This window comes from Biomphalaria glabrata, chromosome 9 (genome assembly GCF_947242115.1).
Source record: "Biomphalaria glabrata chromosome 9, xgBioGlab47.1, whole genome shotgun sequence".
Taxonomy (NCBI): Eukaryota; Metazoa; Mollusca; class Gastropoda; family Planorbidae; genus Biomphalaria; species Biomphalaria glabrata.
This window is the reverse complement of record NC_074719.1, coordinates 19,610,703-19,630,127: the sequence shown is the minus strand read 5'-3', so window position 1 is coordinate 19,630,127 and position 19,425 is coordinate 19,610,703. Positions and strand designations below refer to the sequence as shown.

General features: G+C 37.7%; 1 protein-coding gene across 1 annotated transcript; it reads right to left on the bottom strand.

Annotated features, from left to right (window-relative positions):
- Positions 1-10,191: 10,191 nt before the first annotated feature.
- LOC106065935 (uncharacterized) lies at positions 10,192-18,493 on the bottom strand. Its single transcript, XM_056042409.1, has 2 exons — positions 18,353-18,493; positions 10,192-11,177 (listed from the first exon to the last, which is right to left on the bottom strand). The coding sequence occupies exons 1-2, from the start codon at positions 18,365-18,367 to the stop codon at positions 10,242-10,244; spliced, it is 951 nt and encodes a 316-aa protein (XP_055898384.1). The 5' UTR covers positions 18,368-18,493; the 3' UTR covers positions 10,192-10,241.
- Between the last annotated feature and the right edge of the window lie 932 nt (positions 18,494-19,425).

The following is a 19,425-nucleotide window of genomic DNA, read 5'->3' as shown; positions in this document are numbered from 1 at the left end:
CACTATACCATCATGTACACCATCACATACACTCTTATAGACATCACCACTATACCGTCATGTACACCATCACAGACACGATCACAGACTTCCCTACAGACGCCATAATATCACCATCACAGACATAACCACAGACACCATCGCTATCACCATCATAGTCACCATCATATGTATACAGACACCATCGCTTGTATCACTGCAGCACCATTACAGGCATTACCACAGGCAACATCTCATACACTATCACAGACAACACCACTGACACCACCTCATACACTATCACAGACAACACCACAGACACCACCTCATACACTATCACAGACAACACCACAGACACCACCTCATACACTATCACAGACAACACCACAGACACCACCTCATACACTATCACAGACAACACCACAGACACCACCTCATACACTATCACAGACAACACCGCAGACACCACAAAACTTATGTTTACTGTAAAGAAATAAAACACAACATCAAACATCTGGTTTGACAATTCATCCGTTAAAGAGAAAGAAAAAATTCATGATTTCGTTTCACACTTGATACAAACCGTTTTAAGACTCTAAAAAAACGGATAAATAACCTAGAATTATTACTTTTCAATCGTGCCAGTTAGATTAGAGTTGAATCAAATTGTAATATGTTTAGTTATTGGAATAGTTTTGAGAGCTGAAAATATTTTTTGGATGCCAATGTTCGTTGTTTAGAATTCGATCTACTTCCAATTGACTACATCTCCCACGACTGAGGTCCCAGCATCCGTGGCACCAGAAACTATTATCTGGCACTATCTGATCTCCTAAATATCTTCTTACAGGTCAGTGCCATAATTGTAGTTGTAATGGTCCCAAAGTGTAAGCACGAAAGAGTGAAATATAAAAACGTGTAATAATCAGTCTATGTGTGCTGTAGTGGTAGGATCTATTTACTGCTGGATTCAGATCACAGATATATGTATTTAGTAACGAACTATAGAAGACCGGATAAGATGGGGGCTAGATGAGATAATAATACCCATACAGGCATAACATGACCACACGAGGTAGCGTGAGTACCAGGGAAAGGTAAGCGCTATCTTGTCTGTCATCATGGTAAGGCTGTTCATTGCCGGGTTAAAGGGCACCTCTAGGTAAAGTGGGCTAGGACAGGACAAGGGGAGAGGGGTAGAGAACAAGGGAGGTAAATGATCGGGGTTTGAGAAAGGAAAAAGTTAGGCCCCTGGGAACGTGATTTGTCGAGCGAGATTGTTGGAGGGGGTGTAGAAGTAGAACAAAACAATGTACAATATCTCAAGTCTGAACCATTATTTATTTGTTAATTTACATGCCATAAATTGTATATTAAACAATAACAGAAAATATAGCAATACAACTGAATGCAATGTTTAAACTATACCAAGTGCCTAAAATAGAACACATAAGTACAACCAAGTTCACTCTATGGAATAACAGTTTCACAATTGCACCAATTTGAAGCTAAATTATTGCTCTTCCAAAGTCCTATGTCACACTAAAATATCGGAAAGATTTTACAGCTCTGTGCAGTTCATGGAAACTGAGTGGTACCCGAACAATGGACGGGTTGTTTCGAAAACGGCTCTAACATTTTCCAAACTAAAGCTGATCATAAATTATTAGTGATCAACGATGACAAATGTATGACTCGCTCATCTGGCAATTCTGTTCATTGAACTTTCTTTTTTTTTCATTGTTTACCTTTCAGACTTTGCAATCTATGGGGCAGGTGCTGTAGAGGTCGTCTGTTTCTCTGGCCCACGGTTAACGAGGATGTCATGTGGCCAACACAACCGCCTCTACTTTTTCCAAACTAATGTTAGGTACACATTAGAGCTGGCAAATCCCAGTCTTCATCAGGAATCGAACCCGGGAGCTTTCGGTTTGAAAGCCAAGTGTTTTCATCTACTGCGATTCCCTTTGAACAAGAAGTGTTGGAAAACATTGATTTTGATTGTTTAGCCAGCAAGAAAGCACGTACGACTCATTGGTCTTGTCTTTTTATAAAATTGTTTGTTGCGAATAAGCAATGGTTAGAAAATGAATACATGCTTTTCCTTTTTGAGGGCATCATGGGGAGCTGCCGCACGGGCATAATATACCCTAGCTATGCAACTGCTGCACAGCACCTTTTTGCCAGTAATTAAAGAGCAGTTCATTTAGGTGATGACTTAATGTAGCTTTAGAAGATCATAGGGGGGGGGGGGAAGCCATCGCAGCCATCGGAAAAAGCCTATGGCTTTTGTCAAGATTTACTAAGGTGGGTATTTCATCTGACTCAGTCATTGTGGGTATGTATAAATATAAATAAAGTAAGAAAGACGATACAGAATTAGTCTTTGTCTTCGAGACCTAATATTAAGAATGAGTGCATTATTGAGACCTGCATAGTTTGCCATACCTAAAGCAGACAGAGACGTTGTCTGTTGGGGTCTTTATTAAAAATCTCTTTTGCAGTCAGGCTGCGTTACAATGTGAGGAGCACTGAAAAAAAAATTCGTGTTTAAAGCTATGTGTTGGTCAATATTGTTTAGTTGCTTCAAATGTCAAAGTGGGGGGGGGGGGGTAATGTTCGTTTCACGTCATGTGTAACTGCTAACTTTACACTGGGTTTTAAAGTTTTATTTGACCTTGTTGAATTCATGCCCTGTTTGCCTTTGCTATTCTTTTTGTTTTTGCCTTTACAAACTCTGTTTCAGTTCAATTGAAAAAAAAAATAGTAGGCCTACTTCTGTTTACAAAATTTGAAACTTTAATTAAATATATTTACTTCATATAATTGTGTGCAATTGAAATTATGGTAATGTGATAAAGAATTTTTTTACTAAAAGGAGTAAAATCAAAAATGATAAATTCTGGTTCTCACTGGGATTCAATCTGGATTCCCTTAGCCCGGCAGCCAAGCAATTTATGAAGGTTGCACTGTTCAAACCATGTAGACATTGTCCCTAATGACATTTTTAATGACAAGAAAGAAACAGGAAATCCTTACAACTTTTTGTATTCATTGCATTGTGTTAGCACGTCAATAAAGGTGTTAGTTTTGAGAGTCAAGAGCTCCAACCTTCAATGGAGGAACCTCAACTCAATATAGCCTACGCCTTATATCAGAATACAGATTGGATATAAACTCTAGGTGCTGTACATGTCATGAATAAAGAATGTTCGCTAACTAAAAACTTGTCAGTTCAAGACATAAAGATCCGGAACTATCCAGTGTATGAAGCTCCCACAGAAGTATAATATTGTTCTTCTATTTGGGCTTGTGTGGGTTCAATTATCGCTCCCTTTCTAGTTCCTTTCGCGACTGCCTCAGAGAAAGTGTGTAGTATGGGAGGCGGGGAGGTGGGGGGGTTGGTTTGTTGAAAGGGAGATAAATGTATTGAAAGATATTAAATTAAATTAATGACCCTGATTCCCTGGGAGGGCGACATCATGAATGAAGCTTCGCTTTTAGTTCGTGCCTCTACAAGGGAGAAGACTTTGGTCTATTCTCCAGCAAATCTAGGGGGTTGATTAACGAGCGAAAGTTAGGAAAACATTTGCCCATTGACTGAAAAGGGCACTTCTCGAGATTGTAACAAAACGCCCCCCGTTGAGTGGGGGGAAAAAAAGCATCGCCGATTTGAGCGAGATTAGCCGGAGTTTGCCGATGTTTGACGAACGTGACGCCTCGTAATGCTACGTCAATACGCCTGTCCAAACTTTAGGGGAGATAATGAAAAGAATAGTACGCTGTGATTTTCAGAAAATAGGGCTCCATCTCTTTCCTCCTCTCCCCCCGCCACCGCCCACTCTCCCGTTCGTCCTTCATTGACAGCGCAAATACAGCCGCTGGAAACATACGGAGGTAGAAATATTAATCCACGTTTGTTCAGAGTAAGGGAGACTGATTTCCCTTGAACGATCCGGAAGGAGCTAGAGACGTTGCCCACCCCTTTCTTCTGGAGAAGCTCTTCGCTGCTGTTTGGTTAAGTCGAAGAAGCTGAAAGGAAGTGCCGGGGGGGGGGGCGCTGCCTTTCTTATGTCTTACCCCAGTGTCCATTACACTTCCTGTGGCCTACTGCGGGGCGCTCCTTAGAAAGAAATCTAGGGACTTTATACAGAATATAGTAAATCGGGTGTATTTAGGTTTTATAAGAATAAAGAAGAGAAAAAAACAACTTAAAAAACAAGAAATATATATATTAGGTGTAATTGTATCAAATAAGTTTAGATTAGTTAGGTCATGTCATTACATTTGTAATAGATCTGGATTAACAATTATAAATCTGTGCGATTAGAAATATTTTTTACGAATGGTTTTTCTTTAGTGCAATTTCATGCTTTTAGCTTAATACTTAATCACTAGTCTGGACCAGTTCGGAAGGGGAGGGGTAGGAAGTATCTTATAAATGTTACCATGATAGCTTTTAAAATGCATTTTATAAAAAAAAAGTTGTACTACTTAAATTCCAAGTCAAGGCCTCAAGCCTCCTCAAGCCTCTCCTCAAGCCTCCTCAAGCCTCTCCTCAAGCCTCCTCAAGCCTCCTCAAGCCAATACACTATCCACTAAAGCAGCGAAGTGCTTATGAAAATTGGTTACATAGTTATTTGTTGCCAGTTTCAAACATTTCGACAACTAAACACAATAATTAATTATGTTTTTTTTTAAAATTGATCTTTGTGTTGTCAGGTAAAAGAAATGATTGTGCAAAATTTCAGCTTGATCCAATATTGGGTGTGGGAAAAATAACGTGTACAAACTTTTTACCAGACAAACAGACATAGACAGTTGATATAATCTTTATGAAGAGTTGATCTGAGCTTTGTAATTATTAATTTAAAATTTAAAAAAAAATTTGTTTGTACATTTTTTTCGTTCCCTAGTGATCTATTCTATGTAAACACTAAAGTGTGACTAAAGCATGACACTATATAATGTAACCATATCATTATGCAGACTATAAATAGATCACCTTTTTACACCTTTTTTTTTAATATTGATAAATGCTGACTGTTATTTTAGAACACATGCATTAGAAACTAGCACATATAATTAAACAAACTCGTACGCCCAAAAGGTCAGTGAAAATAAATTATCTAAGGTAAGGGAAATAGCAAAGATATTTCTTCCCATGCAAGCATTACTCCCCTTGAAGTCATTTCTTACAGTTTGGCCTACGACAATGTGAAAAAAACTAACAATTTTCTCAGTTTGAGATAGATCATATGACATTTAGATCCATAACCTATTTGAACGTTTGCATATGTAGTACATTAAGCAATAAGCAATTAAATTCTGTGTACCAGCGTTACCCCCCCCCCCGGCTCTCTGAAGGTCCATCATCATCTTTACCACATAATGAAAATTATTTTCCATTTTCCTTTCAAATCAACAGACAATAAACAAGCACACTAATGATACAGGCGTTTTAAGATATGCTTCGAAGTGTGCTTGTACAAGACCTAATTGAATGAATAGCTGGGGGACGGCTGCCCACTCAGACTCTTAGCCCATGAATGGGTGGGTAAAGGGCGGCTCAAAAGGACATTGTTAATGCGGACTGCATTGAGTCTGTCCCAAGAGCTTGCTCCTCTCCCCTCAACGGAAAGAGCTGCTTTCGCTATCACCTGGGCTTTCCACCCGGCAACAGTTCCCAAGCTGCCAGAGGTGCGGAAAACGATGATTGATTCAAAGGTAAACAAGAAATATACACCAAACCTACTAAATAGCACTGTGAGTCACTGTGAGAGAAACCATAGCCTAGTACCAGAAAGACACCATCAATGTCTATACGGACGGATCTACGAGAGATGTCCAAGGCAGAACAAACTCGGGCTATGGAGCGGTACTCAGTTTCCCCGGTGTAACAGAATGCGACGAACTGGTAGGTCCATGTGCAGGAGAAAGCTACTATGTTGAGGAAATGGAAGAAATCAGACATGCCCTGGAGCACATTGAACAGCGTATTGAGGAAGGAACTGCGGCACCAGCCAATGTAATCCTCTTTACAGACTCACTTTCCTGCCTGCAAGCTCTCGAGAGCCCAGAGACGTGGCCTACCCTACTGGCAAAAACAATGGCATGTGTGGAAAGGAAACATAAGGTACTTATAAAGATGTAATGGATTCCCTCACATTGTGGAATCAGAGAATACGAGAGGGTTGATAGTTTGGCAAAGCTCAGAACGCTTCTAGACCCACCAAAGGGGCCGCAGACATACACGAGAGTGCAAAAGCCAAGATTTGTGAATGAATCAAGTCCAAGTGGTACGAGGGCTGGGACCAATGTAGCACGGGACGGGAGGTCTGGGAGGTTCTCAAATGCCCAAACAGGAAGAACTAATAGTGGCAGTTAGAAAGGATCAGGCAATTTTGGCACTGTTTCGCACGGGACACTGTCCGATAGGAGCCTATTTCGCTAGGATCTGAGAGAATCATGACCCAGATGTCAACACTGTCACACGGAATACGACACAGTAGAACACATCCTCAATGATGCAGTGTGCTCAGAGACACATTCGAAGATACGTTTAGTCTTGAAACATGAAACAGAACTGGTACATGCGGGGGTCTTGCCCTGTACGGAGACAGGCAAACCCTACAGAACACTGCCTGATACCTGGACCGTGCTATTAGGGATTAATCTCAGCACAGAGCCTTTAGTGCATGGAGGCTTACAAATTGCATGAACCACATGATCTACATGAGTTGAAAATGTTTTTTGCTCTCAATCGCAGACTATAGAAACTCGTTATATGGTACACTGACATAATCTCATTTTCATGATAACTAGCTTACCTTAATTTGGGATTATTTGTAATGCCTGTATCGTTGCTTATATTTAGTTGTGTGGTATGAGCCTCGGACTGTTGACAAGACGTTCTATAGTTTGAATCCTGCTTGGTACCATCCCCGTCTGACCTACAGTACTACGTTTCATTTGTGGAAAGACATCCAAATAAAGCAAATTACATTTCATTATAACAAACTTTTTTTTACTAAACCAACGTATGTTTGGTACCCATGAGAGTTGGGCGGACTCAAAGGCGTTCTACAAATTCTGAAATTCAAAATCCCAGTCTTCACTGGGATTCTTACTTTTGACATGTCGGTTACAACACAGCCTCAACATATAAAGTAATTTGCTTCGCGAACGTTTTGGATTGTCTCCGAAATACAACTTACCGTAGACATACTTAGTGACAACTTTTAAGTTTAAACACTGACAATAATGTTTTGTTTCGGCAATTTAGAACTACCAGTCGACACGCTATTTTGCAGGGCCGGCTTAAGGCCAATGCAACCTATGCGACCGCAGTGGTCCCCGCACTTTCAAAGGACCCGCGCTAATTCTAGGTGTAAATTATTAAATTGCAAAATATACAAAAAAGTCATGGAAATCTCTGGAATTTATTAAAAAATCTTTTGAAAACACATACAAATCTCACGAAATATATATAAAAAGGTGTCATTTCGGGGTGTCATTCAATATTGAAAACGCCAATCCTACGCGCGATAAATAAAAACGGCATTATGCATTACCCGTAATTGTGTAATCTGGTAAAAGAAGCTTCTCGAGGTTAACAATTCTCGTAGATAGATTAAAACATTTGATAATTCCTGCTATTGAGAGTGATCTATGTAGGAAATAAAATTTTATGATCTACTGTATGACTTCGCTACATGCAATGTTCATAAAGTAGTTCTGTACGTAGTAAAGAATGAATAAAATGCAAAGACGAATTTATTTTCTAATACAAACTCTTAAATTTCACTATCCCTACCCAAACTGGACCCCGCGAAATCCGTTTCGCATAGGGCCCCACAACGGTTAAGTCCTGCTATTTAGTGACGGGTGAATACAGAGTAGATTACTTGTTCTCATACCCTCTCTTTTTTCGCCGCTAAAACTACGTGGGGTAGAAATTAAAGAAAATGTGATCTTTCCATGACTTCTTGGTCACAACGGTTAAGTCCGGCCCTGCTATTTTGTGACGGGTGAATACTACTTGTTCTCCCCCCTTCTTTTATTTTTTTTCGTAGGGTAACTCTAGTCCGTCCGACTTGCAGAAATAAAAAGTGATCTTTCCTTTACTTCTTGTACAAACTCTTAAGCCATGAAGAGAATTATGTATACATATAAAAGTAACACACAGATGAATCCTAAATTTTTTATTTCAATACAAATTCAATATCAATACAAAAAAAAATTTATGTTCTAGCCAGGCAGTTTATTTAAAGAAGTAAATTTATTTAGTAAATTAGAAAATTTTAATTATCTTATACATGCACTGTCATTTCTGTCCATAAAGTCGTACTATAATACAATATGTTTTATTTAAATATACTCTGTAGTTATATAATTGTATACAAATGTATTACAGTTGTACTTAAAGAGAAGCAGCTAATGGGGTTTGATTCTCTGATAGCCTAATTGTGTTTCTGTTCATTACATTTGGCAAGACATTTAAACAAAAAAGGGTTTATTTCTCTACTGTTTAATTTGTTCACCATTTAGCGAACTATATATAGTCAAAGTTGCTTAACTCAATTCTAAAAACAATCATGTTTTGTATTTAATAATTTCCCTTATATTTAATGCTACCAGCGATATATCTTAACAGCGATTTTAGATTATATGTGTCCTTGTATTGTGTATGCTTTGTTTTGTGTGTTGTGTTTGCATTCAACGCTTTGCTTCGTTAGACAAGTTTGTAGATCTATATTTCCCATATGGATAAAGTATTTAATAAAATACAAATAATAATAATGTTCAAAATACAAACTAGAAAAAGTATTCTCTAATTTCTCTACTGTTTTATTTACTCGCCATTTAGTTAAACGGAACAACTAGTGAAAGCTGCTTAACTCAAAAAATTATAAAACTATAAAACTATCATATTTTAATTTTAATTATCTCCCTTCAATTGAAATAATATTTCTCAAAAAGGATTTTAAGTTCTTCAAACGATGAGATTGTATAAGGCAGTATAAGCCTTCGTGTTAGTGCCTCGTTATTTCATACATTTATAGATCTATAGTTGCAATTTGGCTAAAACATGAAATAAAATACAAACAATAATAATAATGTTTAAAATACAAACTAGAGATAATATTCCCTTGAAATCAAAATTTTAAATAGTTTGAAAACTAAACTATTGTTGTGTTCAAAGCATAGAATTTATTTATCTTTTCAAAATAAAGTTTGTATCAAGCAAACAGAGCAACAATCAAATCACAAATCAAAGAAAAATCTTCTAGTAATGGAAGAACTGTTAGTTTACGGTAGTAAACAAAAAAAAGAGTCCAGCCGCCCAGGGTTTCGCCCTCAAAACGGCTGCCTTCACAAAAACCTAAACAAATAAAAACTTTAAAAAGATCCTTACTAAATATGAAATAATAATAATAATAAATGAACAATGAGCCTTAACAATTTGGGCTCCGAATAAAGAGATACTTTAATGAGTGTAATACATACGCAAAAAGAAGCAATCAAATACTGTACAATTGGCAGTAGTCAATGTCTGAATATAGCAACTATACACAACTTGGTTCTCGGTCTCGTTTTCTGTGATATGAAATACTTTGTTGCTGTTTTTTTTTTTTAGCAAAGCGGCATATATATATATAGAGAGAGAGAGACGGAGAGAAGAGAAAGATTAGTTTCACAAGGGCACATAATCCATGAACTAACACTTCATTTTAAGATTTTATCAGTTTTCTCCCTTTGGGCATACTACAAAATGTGTCAATAGTTGATAAAAGCATATTTATGTTTACAAAACGCTTTCATAAAAAAACAGCGGTGGAAAAAAAGTAATTGTATAGGGTATATTTCTATAAAGATTATATATTCATTAATTACACTGAATAATTTCAACATTTGATTTCCCCGTACAATACTTTATTCACCAACAGTACCTTAAATCCGAAATAGAACACTGTCAAATGCTAAACATCTTATTGTCTATCATCATCTGATTGTTTGTAGCTGACTAAACCCTAGTTCAAACTTGGCATAAAATCCTGAAATCCAATCGAAACGATGTTCTGTTTATTTATGATGCATTGTGGGTTGAAGTTTCAATGGACCAAGTAGAAGCACATTAGTTGTCAGATATGTCCCGCGGGTCGTGGTTTGGGCATCACTCTTTTATGTGTGTGTGTGTGTTTTAAATAGAATGCTAGTACCGCACTAATCATTACTTCGTGTCCACATTGTGACCAAACTTAGACATAGATAACTCCAGCACCGCTGAAGTTGAGCCCATTAGAAGAGGCGCCACTATGAAGAAGCTCGTCCCACCAACCCCACTCTTTAAACCCCATCAAGTAAACCGGCGCCCCACTGCTCCCTGGGCAGGTGTTTGCAGTGTAGTGGAATCTGTGGTAGCTGTTGTTGTCACCCACTTGCTGTTTGTTCTCCCAGTGGCCTAAACTGATCTGCTTGGGGCCTCCGTGAGGATGAGATACAATAATAGCCCGAGGGTCATTTTGCCTGGACTTTGCATAGATGTAGTAGAAGTCATTTCTGGTCTTCTCAAATAGTTTCAGCTTAGCGGCTAGCGCGTCGCCTAAATCTGAGTCACACGTTGTGCATTTTAGCAAGCACCAGTCTCTTTCGACGTTGGCGTAACACATACTTAGGACATGAAGGTTTACTTTTGGACTTAGATAGCTGTCAAAGAACAGTCTTATGGAAGCTTTCTTTGCCTCTTCCTCATCAAAAACCACGTGTGTGGCAGTGTCTATAAAAACTATGTACGACCCAAGATTGGGCGTGTCTGATTGACGGCATATACTGCACGTGCAAGGAGAGTCTGGACAGTACACAACTCTGTTGATTCTTCCACTTCCGAATCTGGAAAGCTTTTCCCCTCTGACTTTGTAAAAGGGATAAGGACACTGCTCCTCCGACCCAATGACCTGTGGCCAAAATTCTGGGCGCGATGTACTGACATATACACAACGGACTCTGACAGTTATATCTGCTACAGATTTTATTAAACTGTGCATATGTTCGTCGCGGTATTCTAGAGGAATATGTTGGTCACAAAAATGCGCAGGAATGTAGTCTTCATGGTTCTTGCTACAGTTTAGAAAGCATTGATTCAGGTTAGTTCTGTTGTCCTCTAACACTTGACATTCAAATTTCACCTTCAATCTCTAAAAAGAAACAAAAAAATATGAAAATACATTAAAAAAACAAAGCTTATAAACTGCAAGATATATATATTTTAATTAATTACTTAGTCTACCGGACCTGTATGTTGAGCACCTTGCTGTACGGAAGTGAAACATGGTCAATCTACTCATGGCAGGAAAAAAAGCTGAATGTCTTCCACCTCCGATGCCTAAGGCGGATCTTCAAAATAAGGTGGCAAGATAAGATAACCAATGAGGAAGTGCTACGAAGAGCAGGGTGCCAGGACATCCGCTCTGTTATCAGCAGCAGACGCCTTGGCTGGCTTGGCCACGTTCGTAGAATGCCAGTAGGTCGACTTCCACAGGACATCCTGTATGGCGATCTAATAGAAGGCAGGAGAGCCGCTGGTCGCCCACTTTTACGTTATACGGATGTATGCAAACGCGACATGAAGCTCTTCAAAATCGACACTGGCAGCTGGGAAGAGGTGGCACTGGATAGATCCACATGGAGAGAGAGCATAAAGGAAGGCAGGGGCGGACTGGATGTCAAAATGTTTGTTTGTTTGTTTGTAAAATGTTTGACATGTTTCGGATGTTACTTCAGAGTTGAAGATAGTTTACTTCCTAGTCCAAACCTCCCGCAGGACGACGGGGGATGGGAGCGGGCAGGGTTTGAACCCGGGACCATCGATAAATCTGAACGACAGTCCAGAGCGCAAACCGCACGACCAGGCAGCCATCCAAAATAGGCCCAGGCATTTCTGTACAGTACAGCCCATAAATTGTATATCATATGATGGTCCTCCAATTATAGGCCTATCTGTTCTCAAAATCATCATGGTATTTTTTTTTAATGTATCGATAACTGTATGCATTCTCTATACCTTTATAAGAAATATAGGTCTTATGTTGCTTTTTAATCGTTATGTTTGTAGGCCCTAAAAAGTTGAAGCCAACTAATAGCACTGTCAATGGATGTGGGCTATTACATTATTTTTGAAAATGTGTTAGATTCAATAAGTATTATTTATACTATAGTCTGTAAAAGATGTTTTTAACATGATGCCCATATAGTTCCCATATAGTCCCTTATATATGATAATATTATTAAACTTTAACAATTTAATGCGTACCGTAGTGGCATTCATGAGGCCATTTAGTCCCGTTTGAGTACCGGCCCACCGGGCATTTGCCCAAATGCCCATATAGCCAGTCCGCCCCTGAAGGAAGGGTAACGGATTGCAGATGTCATACACAACAGAATGCAGAAAAAGGGTGAAAATGCAACGGCGCCTGGTGATTACATATGCCCAACCTGCGATTGCAGCTGTGTATCAAGGATTGGCCTCTTTAGTCACACGAGAAGTTGCAAAGGGAAAAGATCGTCTCTCTAGACGTAAAATGCCACAGAATTAATTACCTCTAAATAATTAACTTATTGGTAATTTTTTTTTATTGATTCGTGTACTGCCATCGACAATATATAGCTGCAAAGTTTCCAGTTGATCCGAGAATGGGAAGTGGGAGAAATAACGTGTACAAGATGTATACTAGACAGAGTCAAATGTGTACAAATGGCAAGCATAATATAAAGAAAATACTTTTCAACAAGCAAAGCTAATTAGTAATTTTTATTTCTTTACTTATTTATATTTTGTTAGAAACAATGAAATAATATGAAAATAAAGTTTACAAAATGTGTACCAGACAGACAGAGTTGATATAAGGTTTGCAAAAATAAGGAAATCAATCTAATATATCAATAGACCAAAGTGTTTCGTGCTAAGTTGTGTGTGTATGGATGTAAGGGTGTTGTATATCTTCGGGACACAGTATTCGTGTCATCCACCCTCCGCCTCATAGTATAAAAAAAACGTATCCAATTTTTCAATACCGTCATACAATTCAACCAAACTTAAGCATCTGTGTGTTACAGCGTATCAGATCTGGTTGCTAGAAAAACACAGAAATAATAAAATTAACACAGAGCAAGATATCCTGTTCATTCATAATTGTCCACGACTCATGTTATTATTTATTTAATTCATGTTAAAGAAATTCTTGGTATTTGAGAAATACCGCAGCAACTCATAACTCTAGTAACAAGTGGGACAAGTTTTGTCTTTCCTTATTCATTTGGCTCTTTGCGACTCATCTGATAGGTATGTCTTCATTGTAACTGTAGTAACAACTGTAGCAGACGTTAGCAATAATATTTCTTAACAGTATCTAACTTTCTACAATAACACAGCCTTTCAGTCTCACGTTATGGAGTCGTCTCCCCTAACTCAAAACAAGTGATGACTATACCACCTATGTTGCATCATTCACAACCAACCGCTAACCTTTTCCCACCGTCACCATATAAACACATACACACACACACAACATAACACCTCTGTCATGTTTAAATCCCATAACAAAACGAACACAAGATAAATAGATATATCTAATTGAAAATAGAGGCGCTATATAGAGGCTTATGCCTATTCTGTAGGTGCTAGAAATAGGTGCACAGCTACTTTTGGTCTTCGTAAAGTCAAACCTATTTGTTTTACATTTGAAAGATAAACTTTTTTTTATTATTATTAAAGCTTTTATCAACTCCCTCTGTCTGTCAGGTAAAAAGTTTGTACACGTTATTTCTCCCACACCCAATCTCATATCAGGTTTAAATTTTGCACACTTATTTCTTTTACATGCCATCAAGGGAAAGAAATATTACTCGACTGATAAGGGGGTATACGTTGAATTAGTCCCCTTATTGTTAGTCGAAAGAAAAGTTTGTAAATAACTAAAAAAAACTAACTATTTTCATGAGCAGCTCCCTGGCGCTATGGTGACCGTACTGGCTTGAGGAGGCCTTAGACCTAGAGTTCGAAGTCAGGTAGCTCACCTTTTTTTATACATACATTTAAAAAGCGATCACCCAGATACCCCCCTCTTTCTCCCTCCAACCCCTTTTCCAACTGGTCCAGACAAGTGATAGCATCAAAGCGTAATGACAAAGTTAAAAGCATGGAAAACAATTTGTCAAAAAATATTTCTAATCGCACAGATTTATTATTATTAGTCTAGATCAGGGGTGGGCTAATTACGGCCCGCGGGCCACATGCGGCCCGCCTGAGTGTTTTATGCGGCCCGCCGACACCTACAGACGTCAGTTGTGCCCACGGTATATACTTATAAAAATGCAAATATATTAAAAATAATATAAATATAAATTATTGAAACTGTCATTATAAAAAGTTTCAAGCAAACGAAGACTATGTTTATTGGCTATACATCAATACACTCAATTCAAGACACAATCTCTGATCAGTATTTATTCAATGCTATGAAGAACTGTGTTGAATGTTGGGTATGCTTGGCGCGGGCACGCTGCCCTGCCTCATCGTGGCGCCCGCGTGGAAACGGCCATTTGAGGAATTGGCTAGGCAAAATGGGTAGCAACACAGGACTCCCGTGGGGATGCCCACGGGTAGACGAGAGTCCACTCATTGCACGGGCGGAGTTGTAATAAAGTCCCCACAAACACGTCACCAATCCATGCGCTGTTCCTCAAAGGGACCGTTACATAAATGGCGGATCCCGCACAGTTAGCTTGGTACATTGAAGGAAAATGGCAGAAGTCCCCGGTGCATTCTCGGCCTTCGGCCGTGTCTTTAGTCCACGTGTCGGGGGCGGAACGCATCGGTCAACAGCAATGCCTTACATAGGCATTGTCTAGGGTCTCTCCCAAACAGAACTGTGTGTTCACACAGGTTTTTTTTTTTTTTACTGTTTGGCGTCCAAACAGGTTTTTTTTCAAACTTAGAGCTCGAAGAGCCTTCGGCTCAGCTCTTAGACATCAACAAGGGTATGCTTGGAACAAGATGGCAAGGGTGACAACTGGTGGCGCTCGATCTTTGACTGAGTAAAATAGTTAGGGTTTTTTTTTAAAATATCCCAACCATAAATCTTAAACAGGAAAGTTTGCACAAAGCTTCATAAAATTTCAGATTCTTAGTAACAAAATATAAATATAAATCAAACTTATTAGAGCTAGAGTGTAAAAACCACAGGTAGTTCCGATTATGAACAAAATGATCCAATAAATCCGCCACCTTAGCAGGGCAAGGTAAACGAGAATAGTGTAAAATCTCAAGGAAGAAATGGTTATGTTACTTGAAAGACATTGACTGTGACCTTGTTACCAATATTTCTAATGAAGAGTGGAAGACAGATTTTATGTTTCATAATTGCCATTGCAATGAGCCTTTTGCATATGAAATGTAAATGGATGTTAAATCTTTTCAAACAAGGCTTTCCCTTTTCTACAAGCAAGCAAAAGAAACAGGTTTTGTCATTTTCCTTTGCTGAAAGGTGAAATTATTTCTAGTAAAATGATTAAAAGTACAACACATTTTTAGATTCCTTCATTTTGCAATTTATAAAATCAAATTTTAAGACGTCAAGAACCGGTTTTCAATACATTGAGCTCACCGTTTAGCGCAGAAGCTGATTTAGCTCCAGAGGACATAACTCCGAGCAAAGAGAATTTCCAGTCAGTACTTCCACAGGAGTCTTATGAGTGCCAGAATCTGTATGTCAACACTACGACATTAATCCGAGAGTGGGTACATGACAAGTGGTTGAAATCCTGGGATGGCTCCAACAAAGTCCGTGGAGTCTGGCAGCATTTGTGTCACCCGGACAGCGACGATCCATGGTGGAGGCTAAAAAGGTCGGAACAATCTATCAATGCGTAGTGTAGAACTGGGCACTGCCCTGTCGGTGCATATTTTGCCCGGTTCCGGCCAAATTTTGATGCCCGTTGCCGACACTGTGGAGAGTCGGTGGAAACAGTGACGCATCTCTTGCAAGAGTATCCGCAGCTCCGAGAGCTGCGGGGTAGTTTGTCTGCAGAGTCACTTGACCTGTATGGGAGCTTGAAGGCACTACGCCTAACAGCAGAGTTTCCCCCCAAGGCTCTATTGGAGGACTGATCCTTCCAGCCTTGCCAACAATTGGAGTTCATCTCAGGTATGTCAACACTTTAAAAAATGTGCTGCTGTTCACACTATTTGTGTACACCTACATCTGTTCTTCTTCTTCTTTGTTCTCATTTTACATGTTGGAGGATTCAGATCAGTAATCCTATATCTAAGATGAACCGCGCAATGTTTTCCAGATCAGGCAGTTCTCCGAATAGTTTTGGTTCTATAGGAGGGCTTTGGGGCCAGAGTCCTGTTCGGGTCTCTGATTTAGTATGCACCATTGAAGGACATGGTCAGCATTCTCTGGTGATGCTCCAAAAGGGCAGGTTTCGCTCGTCCCGACATTTAACTTCCGGAGCATATATTGTCTCATCCAGTGAACAAGCATTATATTTTGGGTGGGGGGAAACTAAACAAGTACTGGTTGATTTTGACTGACTGTAATTTGACAGCAGTCACAAGGGTAAAAACTAGTAAGCTAGTTCCAAAGTTCCGGAACATTATGCACGAGTGTAAAAGTAAAATACTGCACATTAATTACAACTGTATATTAGTGGGGTTATTGTAGGCTAATATAAAAAGACAACAACAATTTAAAAATTATTAATTGATTTCAGAAATTGCTAACTCTTCTTTTAATTCCTTAACGTGGAGTGTGGAAAAAAAGAAACGTGAATATAATACAGTGTAACTATGAATTAAAAGTTAGCTAGAGTATTTTTCTAAGTTGTATATACATATACGGCCCGCCATCCCAAATTTAAAGAGATGCAGCCCTCAATCCAAAAAGGTTGCCCACCCCTGGTCTAGATCTATCACAAATTTAATTGCATGACTGATCCAAACTAATTAATACAACTACAGTAAGCTTTATTTGCTAGCGGCCCCCCGAAAGGGGAATAGACGCTATTAGTTTTGTTTGGTCTATAGTCCGTCCATCCGTCCCCTTTAGATCTCGTAAACTAGAAAAGATAGTGCAAATCAGGCGTCATGGTATTTTAGACCTTTCAAAGTTCTGATGCAATGGCTACTTTTTTTTTCTGAAAGCGAAAAATTTAATTTTTAAAATCAACTATACAAGTTCATAAAAATACACCATTTTTACAACTTTACACCATTTATGAGCTTGTCAATTGTAGTCAAATTGAATTTCCATTAGATTAGATCAATAAAAATTATATTATCTTTTCTTTTAACACATTTATGCAAACGGTCTTCGATTTTTTGTCAATTTTTTGTTAACAATTGTATTAATAAGTCATGTAAGTTCTGTCATACTAGCTACAACATTTACAAAAAAAAAAAATGTTTACTTTTGTTTTAAAGAGAAAGAATCTATCTTCGAAATATAAAAGTGGAACATAATTTAAAAGCAACTATTAATAAGTAGGTTTTCAGATCATCTCGTGAACTGCAACACAACCATTATAACATGAAACACTGAACAAAAGGAAAGGAGATACATTTTTTTTTCATATTCTAGGAACGGAAATATTTTTTTTTTTGAGGCTTTGAATAAGAGATTGACCCTTTACTGAACAATTAGGTTAATTAGATAATCATTATATGATATTAGTTAGACCAGGTTCACATCGAACTTTTTCACTTTCACCAATCCCTTGGTCTGCTGGACCGCTGATGCATCACACAAAATCTGTCAACCTTCTTTCTCCATTCTTCTCTGTCATTTGCCTTGGATTATTTTAATATATAGCCTGCTTAATATTTATATATTTAATTATTTGCCTTCAACAAATATTCTTTCTGAAAATATTGAAACCTGCCTTTCTATACCTACATGGGTGGACCACTTCAAAAAGGGGGAAGGGGGCTATTTTGAGTCTTCACACAAACTGTCTTTGTAACCATGTTATTGTTAGTCTAGAGTCTAGATCTAGAAAAAAAATTACATGACTGATCCAAACTATTTGATACAACTACACTTAATATACCCTTTATTTTTTAAAATAGCCTATATTCTTGTAAAATAGGCTAATTGTTGTAAGTATATATTATGTTTAAAAACGTTTCTATTATTAAATAATTGTATATATTGTTAAATCATCATCTAAAAGCCGTTCAGCTGATTTAAAAATAGAATGTTGTATATAGATCTAGTCTTTACAGTGTGTGACTAACTCTCAATCTGTATTTAAAATCTATAGGCCCAAAGTTACTTTAACACCCAGAACACACTAGAATAAACTTAATTACCTCCAATGGCTCCATTATTTAATAAATGTACTCGGTTTCGCTGGTAGACTAATTACTTTGTATCAATTGAAATTGGACACAGAAAACACATTGTGATTTAAATGTAAACAAAGCTCCAAGGCTGTGTTCATATTGAATAGTAAATAGGCCTAAAATGAGGCGGAACCAGGAAGGACTATGACGTAACTTTACGGTTCAGTGCTTAGATAAAAATAGAGCTCTAGATCTATACGTTCTGTAGTTGTAGAGTGTAAAATAATTCGACAGTCACATCTAAAAATGGTTAGACCTATGCCACGTAAGTCTGAGTTGGATAAAAAAAAAAAAAAAAGAGACCAGCTCTCCAATGTCTACATATAGCACATATTCTTTTTTTTTAATTATTTTTGTTTTCTCTCACATACAAGCTATATAGACCTACACTGACTACTTCTGAAAACAAAACAGAAATATGTGACGACATTGATATTATAATAGGCCTATTACACTTGAATTTAGTTGTTTTTAAAGTATGGTATTTACCACTTTTAGCTTTGAAAACTATTGGAGGGATCTAGCTCACTGACTCTTCACTAATCTCCTCACTTGGCCTGGACGAGAAAATACGAACATTTTAGGTTACCTTAATCAATGTACCTCAACTGAGCACCTTTCACCAACGAAACGGCTGAGGGCAAATGCAGCACTCTGCAGATATTTTTTTTCAGAACATATTGTGATGAGATACAAAATACAAAGGAGATTGTTTTTAAATGTAGGCTACCAATTCTTATATAATCATACCAGGACACTATATATATATATATATATATATATATATATATATATATATATATATATATATATATATATATATATATATATATATATATATATATATATATATGTTCTTATAAAAATTATGATGATACTGTATGAATTCATAATGTGTTTTATCTTGCATCCATTTTAAGGATCCTTAAAGGCATGTAGCTAAATGATATGGATATAAACCAGAAAATTGTTTTGGAAAAAATAATTAGTGAATGTAACCAAATGTATAAAGACTAGATATCTATTGAACTATAACCTAA